Source organism: Varroa destructor, unplaced genomic scaffold, assembly GCF_002443255.2.
Source record: "Varroa destructor unplaced genomic scaffold, Vdes_3.0 BEIS01000006.1, whole genome shotgun sequence".
NCBI lineage: Eukaryota > Metazoa > Arthropoda > Arachnida > Mesostigmata > Varroidae > Varroa > Varroa destructor.
The window spans coordinates 19,532,241-19,546,299 of NW_019211459.1; the positions used below are offsets into that span (position 1 = coordinate 19,532,241).

Consider the following 14,059-nt stretch of genomic DNA (forward strand, 5'->3'; position numbering starts at 1 on the left):
ATTCAACGACTTTTCAATGGTCACCTGTTGAACTTTCAGCGCATGAGCCGCGTAGTGAGCACGTTCGCACGCCGTACAAGAAACCCCCTCCGCTGTTAGATCATAGGCTGAAACAGTTATCACCATGGTTGTTGTTGTTGTTGTTGCTGCTGCTGTTGCTGTTGTTGTTTGTTGTAGCTCCAGCTGCATCGGCAACTTGGCTGCAATTGTCTGCTCCTGCTACCGCCGCTGCAGCATAACGGTGTTGTATCAGCTGTTGGGAGCGGTCAGGGCGAGGGCCCGTAGGCGGCGGGAGGGGACCCAATTGCGTTCGATTGTTCTTCTGTTGACAGCTGCTTTTGCTTGCCCACTGCCTGCTTGCATCGGCCATCGCCACTGGCATAGAGTGGTGTGGCAAAACTACCCCCTGCTACTACATGCTACTAGGTGTAATAGTGGTTGTTATAGTGTGTCGCTGCTGCTGCTGCTGCTGCTGCTGCCACTGCCGCAGTCGATAGTCTATAGTATATAGAGGGGCGCGCCTCGGCGAGTCAGCTGTTTAGCGATCCGCGCGCGCGTCGATAGGGACTCCATCGACTCATACAACGGTCGCTGAACCAGATAGACAGAAGCCCTTCTACCGTGCGACTCCACCCGATCTACGCGAGCTACTATCTCTCTGCAGTGTTTACTGTCCACACATCGATTCTTGTCTATGTGTGACTGTTCCCACTGTGCCCTCTACGTACAGCACAAACGAAACAATAGATTTTTTGTTTGTTGCCCTCGAGAACCTTATACGCCTACAGATGCTTGACAGCTGCGTTTTCCTCCCGGGAAAAACTATGGTGACTGGCCTTTCCTCTGTGAGGACTATTTTCCTTGTCAGCTCTACGCGGGAAGGTTTCTGTTAGGAAAAAGTGCCTTGTTCGGTGCGCGTCTCCATAGGGTAAAGGTTAAAAGGTGAAGCCATTGGAGCTACTGCTACCTGTCGCCGGCTGGGTCTGCAAATCATGTGAGCCGTTAAGATCCCGCTACCCTAGTCGAACATGTTTATACTCGTATCGTGCCCACGGTTTTTGCAACAACTTACCATAATAGATTTTAAAGATAGTAGTTATGCCTTGTCGGGGCTGTCGGTCTGATGTAGACCTAGCGTGAAAAACGAGCACCAACCAGGCAAACGAGGAAAACAAGCATCAGAAGGAGCTTACACACATGCGACAGGAAGTTCTGACGAATCAATTTACTTACTGACCAACTGTTGTTGTGATCCCAGTCATACACCGGGATATTTAGATCAACAACTTTGTGCGAGCGATTGAAAAACGTTAAAAGTGAATCCAACTGGCCCGTGCTTCAAGGGGAAACTACGTCAATCTCGTCGACTCAAGCGAAATCGCTGGCTGTCTACTGCTTTTGGATTTCTTAAGGTGTTGGCTTTTTGGTGTATTGGTGTTTTTGTAAAAATCGTTACTTGTACATCCGTAATTGTGTATCAGTGTATGTGTGTGTGTGTGTGTGTGTGTGTGTGTGTATGTGCACGAGAGTCCTGTGTTTTCGTTTTGTCGTCAGCGTGTTCACTGTCGTCGTCGTCGTCGTCGTCGTGGTGAAGTAACTTTGGTGTTGGAAAACACGGACACGATTCACGACGCGCCAATCAGCAACCTTACATATCGGTCAGATAAACACGTATAAGGCTAATATGGTAGGCACGTCTATCTATACATTACTTCATATAAAAATGCATGCGAAATGTATGAAAGCATAAAATATGGATGTATATATATATTTGATGAATACCAAGGTCGAACGACGCGTGTAAGAGGACTTAACAATCGCTGGTAAAAATTGCAACGCTTAATGAGGAATCCAGGCATAAAATAGCCGTTTGAAAAAACGTCAGCGCACGTTTCGCATTTGATCGTGATTGCGCTTGCCTGTCTTTGGTAGCGAGCAACTCAGTCTGACGCGCTCACCCTTAGTACCTGAGAAACGTTCAGGTACGCATAGATGGACTTCATTATATATTATATGATAAGAGCGAGAACAACGCGGGAGGAATAATTTCCAAACTAATATTTTAACCAGTCGAAGCTATATTCCGAGTGAAGTCGTAGAGCGATTGCGAACAGCTAAGCACTGAGAGACGGAACACATCGTTTTAAGATAATCATTTACCAGCAAGTGTGGATGTGTTGGAAGGTGTTTGGAGGCAGTTGTATAGCCGCCAGATCCCAAACGCTAATCAGGCTAGATCGGGAAACAAGATGAGGATCTGTGGCCCAGCATGGCTACGTTATTGGCTCTCGAATGTTAGTACAGATACGATTCAATATCGTTAATAGCGCTGCATGCTCAAGTTGTCCTATACCGAGGTTGGCCTTTACCGCAGTCAGCATGAACATGCCGCTATTAAGTTACACACATTTACAGCTCTAGATTAATAAAAACATGACGTAGTTACACTAGTATGTCTAATCATAGCTTTCGCTACAACGCAGATGTTCCAGTCTGTGTGGTGCGAATAAATACACGCATAACTTCACGAGGCGCCAAGATAACGTTGCAGATTTCGACATTCAAGTTGACTACCCCCCAAAAAAGTACCCCGACGTATTCCTAAACCGATCTACGCCTGTCGACGCATTCTGCTTCCATAGAACGTAGGTGATTCGAAAGGTCAATAATTTTCGGGATACAGGATCGATGTCACGGCTCTAAATAACAGTTCAAACGATCGTCGTCGAAGGCCTTTTTAGTTATTTAGATCATAACGAGACATTTGGAAGAGCGTTAGAGGTTGAAAGCACAAGGTAACGACTACTTCGTACGAGAATGTGTTGCATTATTACAGAACTTGTTTAACATTGTTACGATGCGCCGTGGGTAATCGAGACAAGATTCGCCCAAGGTCTGTTAAGGTTACAATATACATATAGCATTCAATAAGTTACTTATGCTCGGTACATTCGTATGTAGGCGTACGTAAGGTTGGCCATTTCTCAACCCAATGGAGGACTGAAAGCTGAGATTTATCTGCCCAAGTGAAAAAGGGCTTGCACTATTCAACGACACTGCAACGATATCTTAGTTGGCCATGCTTGACACATCTGAACGCGTTTTTCGTCAGCTTCGCTAGTCATAAAATGCATATTTGCCTTTGTGTATATATATATATATATATTCTATAGGAGCTGCTTTAAATGGTAATTAATAGTAAAATTTACGTTTTTTTTTTAATCTATGCTTGGCGCTTTGAAGAAACGCTAAATTGACAGGAACTCACACTGTGGATCGATAGCATAATGTGCTTGAAGTATTTAGGGCCGAAAAATATTTCAGTCTACCTTGATTCTGGATCCTTTTGTGCGAAGCTTGTCAGGGACAAAGACAAATTCTTTTGGTCGAAATTTGACCGTGAGATCCTGTAAAGGACTAGGAATGTCACTGTTTTAGCACAATTCTCAGTAAACTATAAAAGGGCCTACATTTGTAAAACAGGTATTAAGCTTATCATGTATAGTCTTTTTTAAGTGGTTTCTAGCCAAAATTAATGTACGGTATCTTGAAGCATTGAAGGAAATCGAAATGCAATATTTAAGCCAACGTAAATTGTCGGTATGAACGTACCGCCGCACCCCTTACTTTCAAGGTCAAGCATGGTTACCATGCCGATTACTAAGTACTGGAAAATTAAAATATCAGCGATAGACAAACCTGCATTTTCCGCCTAATCCGCCGGTAACCTCGATTAGTTACATGCGATCCCTTTACTCGCGAAACTTATAGCTCACTTGTTCAAGTGCCCGAAGTTGTGAAACAAAAAAATTGAATCTGCTCTTGTTTGTAGGGTAACTAATAGTAAAAAAAGTCCCAATACGTGTTGCTACTCAATACGTTTCAAAATTAAGCTATAGTTATGCAGTTAAACGTTAGGCGCGAATAATGGGTATTTGTCTCTTTATGTGGCCCAGCTTCAACTCCGGCAGTTACTAGATTTCTCGACCATTCCCGCCACAAAACGCTGAACTTAGACAGTTTCACATGTCTAAATATTTAATAATTGCTTTACAAATGGAAAATGTTAGAGAAACGTTCATGTTTGGGTTTGTACTAGGTTGATTTTTCTCGGCGCATTCACCGATGGTAGCTATATCCATTACAGAGTGTGCAATAACGGGCGATAGTAGCAACATCAGTCCCGTGAGAACTTAACTTCAGGATTCCCATAAATTGCTGTTAACTTGGTCAGATACGATTGCATAATGCTATCAAACTGCCCCATCTATTAAGTACAATCTTACCGTAGTAATATTTAGAAGTGAACGTCACGCTAGTGCATTGGGCACGAATTGATGGACCATTATTAAAAACGGGATCGAGCAGCAGTAGAAATAACAAACGATGATTTCGGCAACACAATACAGTAGTAACTAGCTCGTTCAATACCTTGCATCACAGAACGAAGAGATTGGCGCACTTGATCCGTATCCCTCGATACGTGGGTGGTACTAATATAGAATTCTATTGCCGGGAACCGTTGGGGTAGTCGCAGTCTATGGGCACATGGGTGTGTCTATCTGCATATCTAATATGAACATGGCATTTTTGTTGTGTGAGATTTGGTGACGTATTAGCCCAGTGAGGCTTATATCACGTTTTTTCTTCACTCTGGATTTGTTTCGTAGTCATTAACAATACTCTATTACAATGGCCCAATGTATATTTAAACACGGACATTCGCTATATTCGAAAGGCGTCCATTTAGTTAAAAACAGAAAATGAAGATTGCTTCGCCGCGAGTTTTTGAGTTATCTTCTTATGAGGGTAAGACAAAGGCAAACGAATTGATTTAATTGAATTTGAAATCGAAGATAGAAAGACGTGCGATACATGGATAGTGTCATTTTTTGCCCAGTTTCATAACGTTATTGTCACACGTTAGTCGAAAATGGGGTAAGGATTCATTACAATGTCCTTCAACATAACGAGGTATATAATAACATCAACGAACCCAACTGTAATTTTGATTTATGCTAATAAAGTAACCATCTTACAACTTTAGAAAATAGCAGTCTGTTGTGAACTTGTTCAAAATCGGGTAACACGCAAAAAGATTTATAAAATAGGAAGTTTGCCACTGATAGCAGACCTGTCAGACAGAAGCCTGTGGACACACTGGTCGTTTACTAATTAAGTTTCTAGATATTTTTGTCTTGTGTAACTAACTATTTTTAAGCTAGTTAACTCGTGCTATAAAAATCTTTGAACGGAGAAATTTATCGTTTTTTTCAGGGTCGTTTCTTTCAACATGAAAAAGTATTCGTCATATCAAAATATACTGCCATTCTCTGTTGTAACACTGGCACCTATTATAGAAATGAGACACCACCGATATTTCCGAAGCCCACGTTCACCTACTGCACATCAGAGCCCAAAGCCTCCTCTCGATTTTGACAGCCAATTACGGATCCGTTCTAATGAGCTGATCCTTCTTTCTAACTTGATTGACAATTTTACAAGTGCAAGACCTGACCGCTTGAAATTCCCGCAGCATCTCAGTAGACAAATACGCAAACTAAATAAATAAAGCCTAAAATAGTACCAAAATGCTCGTCTCACCCATAACAGGTCCGTATGAACATTGTTCGGGCAACGAGGGGCTATCGCCCCCGTCTGTAACCGATCACTCGATTCAGTCAAATACAATTCCTCAAATAATAATTGGGATTTGAATCGTATGAGTGGGAAGTGAAGCCTATTATTCCGTGAGCGGATTTCGAACGAGGGTTCGCTATCGTACGGTAGTTTAATATGCAACAAACATTCGCAGGATGGGGGACGTCTCACTCACATAGACAGGCGTTCGATTTTGGTGCTATAATACCTTAAAAGAGACCTATACAGGTAGTGATGAGTTTTGGAGCAGATGGCCTCATTCGGATGACGCGTCTTGCGGATATATCTTCGCATTTGTCAAACTGTAACTTTGTCTCAAATAGCAATCAGCCAGAAACGTCAATTTACTGTATACGTCGCTGTACGGTGGTTGATCATTGAATTTACGGAGAGTGTCATTCGCAAAAAGCTGCGCTTCACTCATTTGCATATCATGTTTTTTGCCGAAAAGATTGCATTAAGGCCGCTTTTAATTTCAAAGCCCTAGGCGGACTTTTACAGCTTTAGCTACAGCCTTTGTTTTATGCTGTCCAAAGGAAACAAGGATTTGGCTGGTCCCGAAGCAGGATTCAAACCTTCACTTGTATCAATCACATATCGACAGATATATGGTACTTGTTCCGGTGCCGATTTCGGCCTGAACAATACTCTTTGTGCCATTGGATCGATTATTCATACGAACTCGAGCTCGTCACCAGATTTCGTTTTAGCTTCTTCATTTTCTACAATTACTGTTTTCGCTACGTCTGTTCGCGATTGGTGCTCTAATTTTCGTTAAAATGACATTCAATCATTATCTCAGTCGTACTGATATGCCCTTCACCGACCACCGTATGGCGCATTAATACCAATGAAATAAGATAGATGTCTCATAATAGCGATACATATCATTTGGCGGGTGCCTGGATAGCGTGCTGTAGCGTCCGGTGTGATGGCCTCCCTACTTCGCTAACTGTTTACACTATAGCTGTATGTATTAAATAGGCTGTGCGTGAACGAAGTGGCGGTGTATATTTATCGATTTGTCTCTTAGATGCCCACTAACGGAAGTCTGTTTACAGAAACGTCCGGTGTTCGTCTAGAGTTACACAATCAGCCTACTAAAGTAAACAATCCTATTTGGCTTAAGTGTTCCTTTTGGTTTTTCCACTTGTTTCCAATTTTGTACTTGCGAAAAAAAAAAAAACAAACAAAAAATCGATTTGTACGTCGCTTTCCATCTCCACTAACCTAGGAAGATACTTAAATCCATATTTTTTTCAATTTGTATTCATGGTTTTGATTGTCACGAACTATTTTGTTATCTCTTCTTAAGTACGCAGCCGCGTTCAAGAATTTTTCTGCCTTATTTCGTTAATTGTTGACGTTGGCAATTATACAATTTCACAGTCATTACCATGTTAAACCGCATCGATGAGGATTTTCTTACGAGTACAAATTTTACTCTCTCTACACTACACAGACAGAAGTATCCGAATATCCGAGCCGACGAATAGCTTTCGTGATTTCTACATGATTGTTAAAAGAATAGCAAAACACGACATTTAAGAACCCATGGCGCAGTTTTTCAATCAGGGCATTTAAATGATCAATACGAGGTAACTTAAGTTGTGTGATTGAAGTGCTAGAAACGGGATGGCTTGTACATTTTACCATGAAGTACATGACATGCAAATTTACAGCCATATAATAACTCAGCTAGTACGTGAATGTTCGAGTCCGGGTATGGATTATGTGTTTTATTATGTATGTAATTACAAATGTAATTTTCGGTAAAATTACGGATCTAACATATTAAAATCGTTGAACCTGAACATCATAGTATTTTTCAATGGTAACTATTTCATCGTTTTCTCAGACGTCATTAAATTTCCTCATTTCTGTAAGTTTATTTGATCTCAACTAGAATCTCATATTTATTCAGAGTACGCGTCAGTTGATGGAGTCGTTTAATCCGATAGATCTTTCACGTAGTAAACATGTCCTTATATGTTAGATTACGGCCATACGATATGAAGTAGGGTGTCAACAGTTTCATGAAGCTGCATTTACTTGGGGCAGTTGTACGATATAAAAAAAAAGAATATTTAAACAGAGAACAACAATGGTTCTCAGATCGATTTCTGTTGTTTCAGAGCCATTGTTGTATCAACAATGAACTAGCTAAAAGAAGCCAGTATGGCATTCGTCGCGAGTCATAGTCATCGGATATCTTGAAGTACAAAAAGACTTTGTCCAATGGGAGGACGTTTATATTAATAGGAGACATTTTCTATGCGCATGGTTTAGGGCCGATCTGTGCACTGATGAAGTATATATACATTACGCTACGTAGATCATTTATCCTAGTAGTAAATTAGCGTGCTATTTGTCGAGAAGATACTTCGCGAAGCCTCTAATTGAATGCATAATAAACTATGAAGAATATTGAATTAGGTTCGTCCTGTTGGTGTACCATTACTTCGACGTTGAAAACATAGATCGGTCAATGACTGGAATAGGTGTAGACGATCTGAAATGTTAGGTAACCACAGGAACAACTAACCGAAATTAGACGGTTCTAAAGGAAAATTCCTATTTAATTTTTTATATGAATATAATTTGTTTAAAACAAACAAAGAAAAGGGGTCAGGTCCAGCACGTGTTTTCCCTTTAAGGTTTTAATGAATCCGACACTGTCTAAAGTGTACGTTTAAGTGTAATTCTCCTTTTTTGTGTCGTTACCTAAAAGTAGTTCTATTCGAAATACTTCTTTTTAGAGAGTGTAAAACAATACTGCTAAAAAGCTTTCCTTCGAAAAATTCAGGAGCTTAGCTGGTCCTCAATATGGTACGCAACGGGCCGAATACCTTGTTCTATGATTATACTGACAGATAATCACTTTCTTTTCTTGTTGAAATTACTTCCAACAAAAATTGACACCATATATAATGGCGTCAATTTTTGTCTTTGAAAGAAAACCATACCTATCCAGCCTCTAGCTAAATCGAAATGCAAGAATCTGCTTAGCTGTGCATATATGCAGAGTCGTTCCGTCATGATCCGGCATAATCTACATAAGGTTATCTATGGAAGGGGTTTTCGAGTTCCATGTAAACAGTACAGTCTATTGAAGGGCTATCGTTGCATCGAAATACAAATGTAGAATTATATACCCCCGCTTACATTTAGCAATAATCATGAAGCGGTCTCTGTTGATTTGTGCACACACGCGTTTGGCACCTGTATACGCTTTACTATGGGCATATTTTAGTTTACGAGTGGACGGCCAGCAGTTAGTGTCAATAATAAGACATAGATCATAATATAGGTTCGGGCAAAAAACACTTTTGCTCGTATGTTTGTTACACATCCATCGCCTATTTTGAAAGTAACAAAAAATGAAGACTGTTAAAGACCCCTTTTTTTTTGCGAACGATCAGGAGATATCCCACTACCCTATATACGAGAATCCGCCCTTTGTTTACTTTTTATTTAAATAATGTTCGATCGCACCCTAATCCAGTCGCTTTCGCCCCAGCAGCGTAAAGGTACCTAAGACACCAACCAGACGCGAATGATGAATTCAGGTCCTTTTTACCGACGAGCTACCCACTAGCGTTAAAAAAAGGGAACAAATGGGCCACTCATCGCTGCTGATTGAGATTCAGAAACTTGCGACGTGGCAGTGTAATGAAGGACTGCGCTTAGGACCAACAGAAAACAGTGTAATGCTGCGTTACTATATGGGTCAAAAAGCTTCAGTACATATTCTACATAGATATATGTGTATAGGAAAAACGTGTGTTATTATTTTGTTAGTGGCTAGCTGAAATAATGAACGAGTGTATGTGCTTACGCTTGTTTGATTACATTGGCCTATTTTTCTGTCTATGCATATTGCAAACTGTTCGTGCAATGCTGGCAGAAAAGACGTCTCTACAGAACTATTAAAAAGTTTTTTTTTTTTTCATTTTTATAGAAGATCAAAATCATAAACATTATAGCGTAGCTAATATTGTAACCACCAGAAGATTGTGCTGCATTCAACTTGAGCCTGGATAATGGCTGGAGTGTTTCACTGATTTCCAGCTAAGTTAGTTTATCTACTTTAATCAATTGGCAATATGACACTCGAGCGGTATACAAGGCCTATCGATTATAGGGCCTCCGATATAATTTGGATGGTAAATTGTTTTCTTACGTCCGGACGATAAATATCCGACAGAGTCGACGTTGATGGCAGCTGTTGCCATTGCTCAATCATGATTCGTAAAAGTTAGCATTGCCACTATCGCGCCAATGGTCGTATTAGGGGCGGGTTAAGGGACACTGTGTCTTTCTCCCAAATGATCAGGAAACCCACCGAGAAGAGCTCGAATGGCCGGCGCGAGATCGCCTTCATACCAGCAAAATGCTGGCGCAGGTCTGCTATCTTCGTTTTTTTTTCTTCTACTTCTTTCCAGTTACTGCCTGGTACTTATCTGTGAAACAAACATATATTTTTGGGAAAAAAACTCGTACGAGGCATGTTATTTCCTAACCTTTAGCTTCGTAGAAAACAGCTTTTTCTGGGTGGCGTAATGTATTTGCACAGACATTACCTGGATATCCTGTTGTTGTAGCGCGAATACTTTGACTTATGTTTACGTGAAGTCCAATAGCCAGCTCTTGCTTCCGTGTATACATAATCTAACTGCTATATGATGTTGCAAAAACGGGGCGTAATGCATTTTTCTAGCCGGCCTACAGTGAGGTACGAAGGTACATACACTGTAAGGCCCTGTGTAACTGAGTATTCAGACAACCCCGTTCTGTATGAGGTTCGTTCGTAAAATTAGACAGGACATGTCTTGACTTCTGTGAAACGGTCTATAATCTGCCAGAATTCAAGTGTATATTCGAATAAATTATGGAAGTCTATTGCATTTAAATGCTGCTCTACGAGAACAGAGAAGAAGATTGTTTCGGTTGGACATGTGGGTCAGAATATCTGAGTATCAAATCTGCCATGACGCCTGCTTCGTCACAATAAACAACATCAAACTATCCGCTGGAGACCGTTTTACACGTTTTTAGAAAAGTATGAATATATACCGCCTGTGCTTCCTATGCATAGATTTTCAAATAGGAAGCTAGTATAACCTACAATTTCCGGTCTAGAGCGTTCCCAACAACTTACGTAATTATCGATGAAAGCACATGCGCGAAACGATAAGCACCCAAGCGCTATTTGTACGCTTACGAATACGAGTAGTAGTATGTTTGACGTACTGCTTGATTAGTCACGTGTTCTGCGATCATGGTCGCTGACCGTTATTTCCGTTACGCAGGGCAAAAGTAAATTTCGGTAGGAATCACTACGTGACCTCTCTTTAAAAGCATTATTACCTTTTCCAATTGTATCGTTCCCGATGTGTAGCGTTTCACGACGACAATTATAGCACCGTACGCATCATAGTTCCGACCTTACGCTAACGTTTTTGAAATGCTTAGTTGAAGCTATTTTCGAATCTACCCGTACTATAATTTAGTTTTTGTCGCCCTTCACTCATCATACATTAGTTGGTCCTGTTTTTTTCAATACTTCCAGAAGATACGTTCCTACTTAGGGACGCTGAAGTCTTCCTTAAACAAAAAAAATATATATATACTTAAAGCAGCACAAAGCTCACGAGTTTTTGTATCGGCATACTGGTGCTTTTCCATTTGCTGTATCAAGATCTGGTGCCACTACTGCAGCAATAGAGCGTGATCGTGAAGACCTGAAGAATGGCCATGTTGTATTATGAATGGTTATCGTTTGTATTTCTCCTGCTTGCTACTGCTTCTGCGCCAGATGTTGCACTCGGTCGGGGTCACTCGACCAGACAGAGAAGTTTCATTACTTTGACTGTTGAACGCATTGTGAGGAAGAAATGTTGTTTGTAACAGAACAGCAGCTTGCACGAATCGACAGCGGCCGCGGGGCAGTTGCTCCAGCGCGATAATGAACAGCAATGGCAGTACCCGAAAACTTTCCACGAAAAAGAACGAAATGACGCAAGCGTACCAAAGCACAGAAAAATACCGTCAAAGAAACTTCTTCTTGATCTGATTTCTTTTTTTGTAAAATTCTGCCGTATTTTTTTCACGTCAGCAGATGTGTAATGCCGTTACTGTCGGCACGGTGTCTGTATTTGACGGGGACAAAAACGCAGACGACGAACGTGCACTGGAAAGAAATTATATGTTTAGTTCTATTTATCATTCGTTGATGGCTTTAGCCCATTTGGTGCTAATTGGGCCAGATGTACTGTTAACACATACGTGCTATATGGCATGTGGTTAGCCGAACTACTCCGAATTGGAAAAAAAAATAGAAAATCAAACATCAAATATAACTTGTGGAATCTAACAAATCTTGGACTTCAATGGCTGTAACGGCCGGCGCGGCTGAAAGACCCAGTAGGAACTTCACTGTTTGAAGGTTGAGGGTCCGCTGCCTAGTTAGGTGCCATGCGTGACGCCGATATAATCTAGGCGAATAACTACTGACTTATCATCTGCAGACCAAACTTCTCTAGTATATGTATGTGCATAGAACGCTACTATACAAAGTTAAATCTGTTGAAGAAACTACAGTTTTGACAACACTTAATTTCTCGTAACGTAGTAAATGAAGATAGATATTTTAAAGCATCCGCTGAATCAAATAACATCGCATATGGTTCGAGACGTTCTTATAAAGCTCACGAGAGGATACACCTTAAAATAGATTTTATCCGTGAGTGTACTGTAAATACATAGTTCGAGACCCACCGGGTCACCCCTTTACACTTTCTGAAGACATAGGTATATATATATATATATATATATATATATATCAACACATGAGAAACAAACTAATCATAACTACCCGTTTCCTAATATTCTAAACAGTCGGAGAAGGACCTTCTTTTTTTTTATCAAATTCCTCATTTCGTAGTCAGTCTTTAGCAGTTTCCGGAATAGTTAAGCGTGCATGGTTATATTAATTGATAAATGAGAAGATAGTTCTGTCGCCTTAAAGCACAAAGGCCCTGCGCTTTGGCATTGATCATCGTAACTATTATTACATATAGATTATCAGAGCAGCTTCTAATGCTCGCATCATTTATTAACAAACTTATCAACATAGGAGCACAAGTGTACTGGCCTGTATCTGTCCGGGCCTGTATGTTAGGCTATCATAAGAAGTAGCGACGTTTCGTGACATTCGTCGCATGAATACGTACAGAGCGGAGCTTGATTTGCGGCTAAAACAGCGTGCAAAAAGCGCGGCCGATTCAAAATGTCAGTTGATAGCTCAACTTATGATTGTGAAACGATTTCATGGGTTAACATGACAAATCGCTAGTGAAACGCAAATCTTCAAATCAATAGAAATATCTTACAGAAGATGGCTAGTGTCGTTTTAGCTTTAAACGTTTTAATCGATGCGTGATCGAGAGTTTGGGTTACCTGAAGTTAGCTGCGTTATTGCTCGTTAGAGAAATGTCGAATCTTTAATGTTGACTTTATGTAAATGGAGCTTATTGCATGATTTACAATTCAATAAGTTTGCCCACACTCCTTGTATATATGGTTGAAATAAAAAATGAAATCACATAGTTCCGCATTAGGCACGATGTCAATTACATGAGACGCTGATCAGATATTTACTATGTTTTATTAACAATGTGGAAACCTTAGCGCCGTTTTTATCATGCCATGTTGCGATAGATAGCGACAATATAATATGCCAAACTAGATCTTCATGTAGCGAAACATTCAGTGAATATGTTTAACGAATTAGGCGGACATAGGCCGACCTGGATTACAACGTACGGGAAATTTTCCATTATAACTGACCTCGTCTTGAAAAAGGCCTAAACTGGTCATACTGGTCTTCTTATCCTTTAAGAAGGAAGTTGATTACTGCAGATTCACACATCAGAAATACTTGAACTAGAGACAGCCTTTAGTATTCGCGTCTTTCCTTTGTCCAACGCTTCGTGTTTAATACTTTTCGCTAATGCGATTTTTGTAATGATGGGATTAGTTGTGTGGTTTGCCAGAATAAAATAAGCCAGAAACATACTCGGACTTGTGTCATAATATGAACGTATAAAATACCATTTATATCAGAACTTGATTGGAGAACGAGTGGTACAACAATAATTATAAGATAGTTCAGAGGAAACACAGAGGCGACAATGAACAATTCTGCCAAGCCTTGGAAAAAGAGCAAAGCCTCGAAAATTTTTATAACAGTCACTGTTAATACTTCAGCAGAACTTATAAAAACCTATTTCTGAAATCATTTGAATTTTACATAAATATGTCATTAACGATGTGCGCTGCGTGACAGGTTTCAAACGGTCTACTCTTTACATTTTGGACAAATGGCTTTGATAAT

The 14,059-nt window shown here is 40.4% G+C and overlaps 1 protein-coding gene across 2 annotated transcripts in view; it reads left to right on the forward strand.

Moving 5' to 3' along the window:
• LOC111252452 (uncharacterized) overlaps positions 1–14,059 on the forward strand; it is a 26,919-nt gene continuing 12,860 nt past the window's right edge. The window contains exon 1 of one of the 2 annotated variants that reach the window (XM_022810373.2): positions 1–1,687. In XM_022810373.2, coding sequence (XP_022666108.1) covers positions 1,685–1,687 — 3 coding nt within the window. In that variant the 5' untranslated portion in view covers positions 1–1,684. Of the gene's footprint in view, positions 1,688–2,072; positions 2,295–14,059 lie in introns of those variants that run through there. The other variant, XM_022810372.2, reaches the window with a different exon arrangement.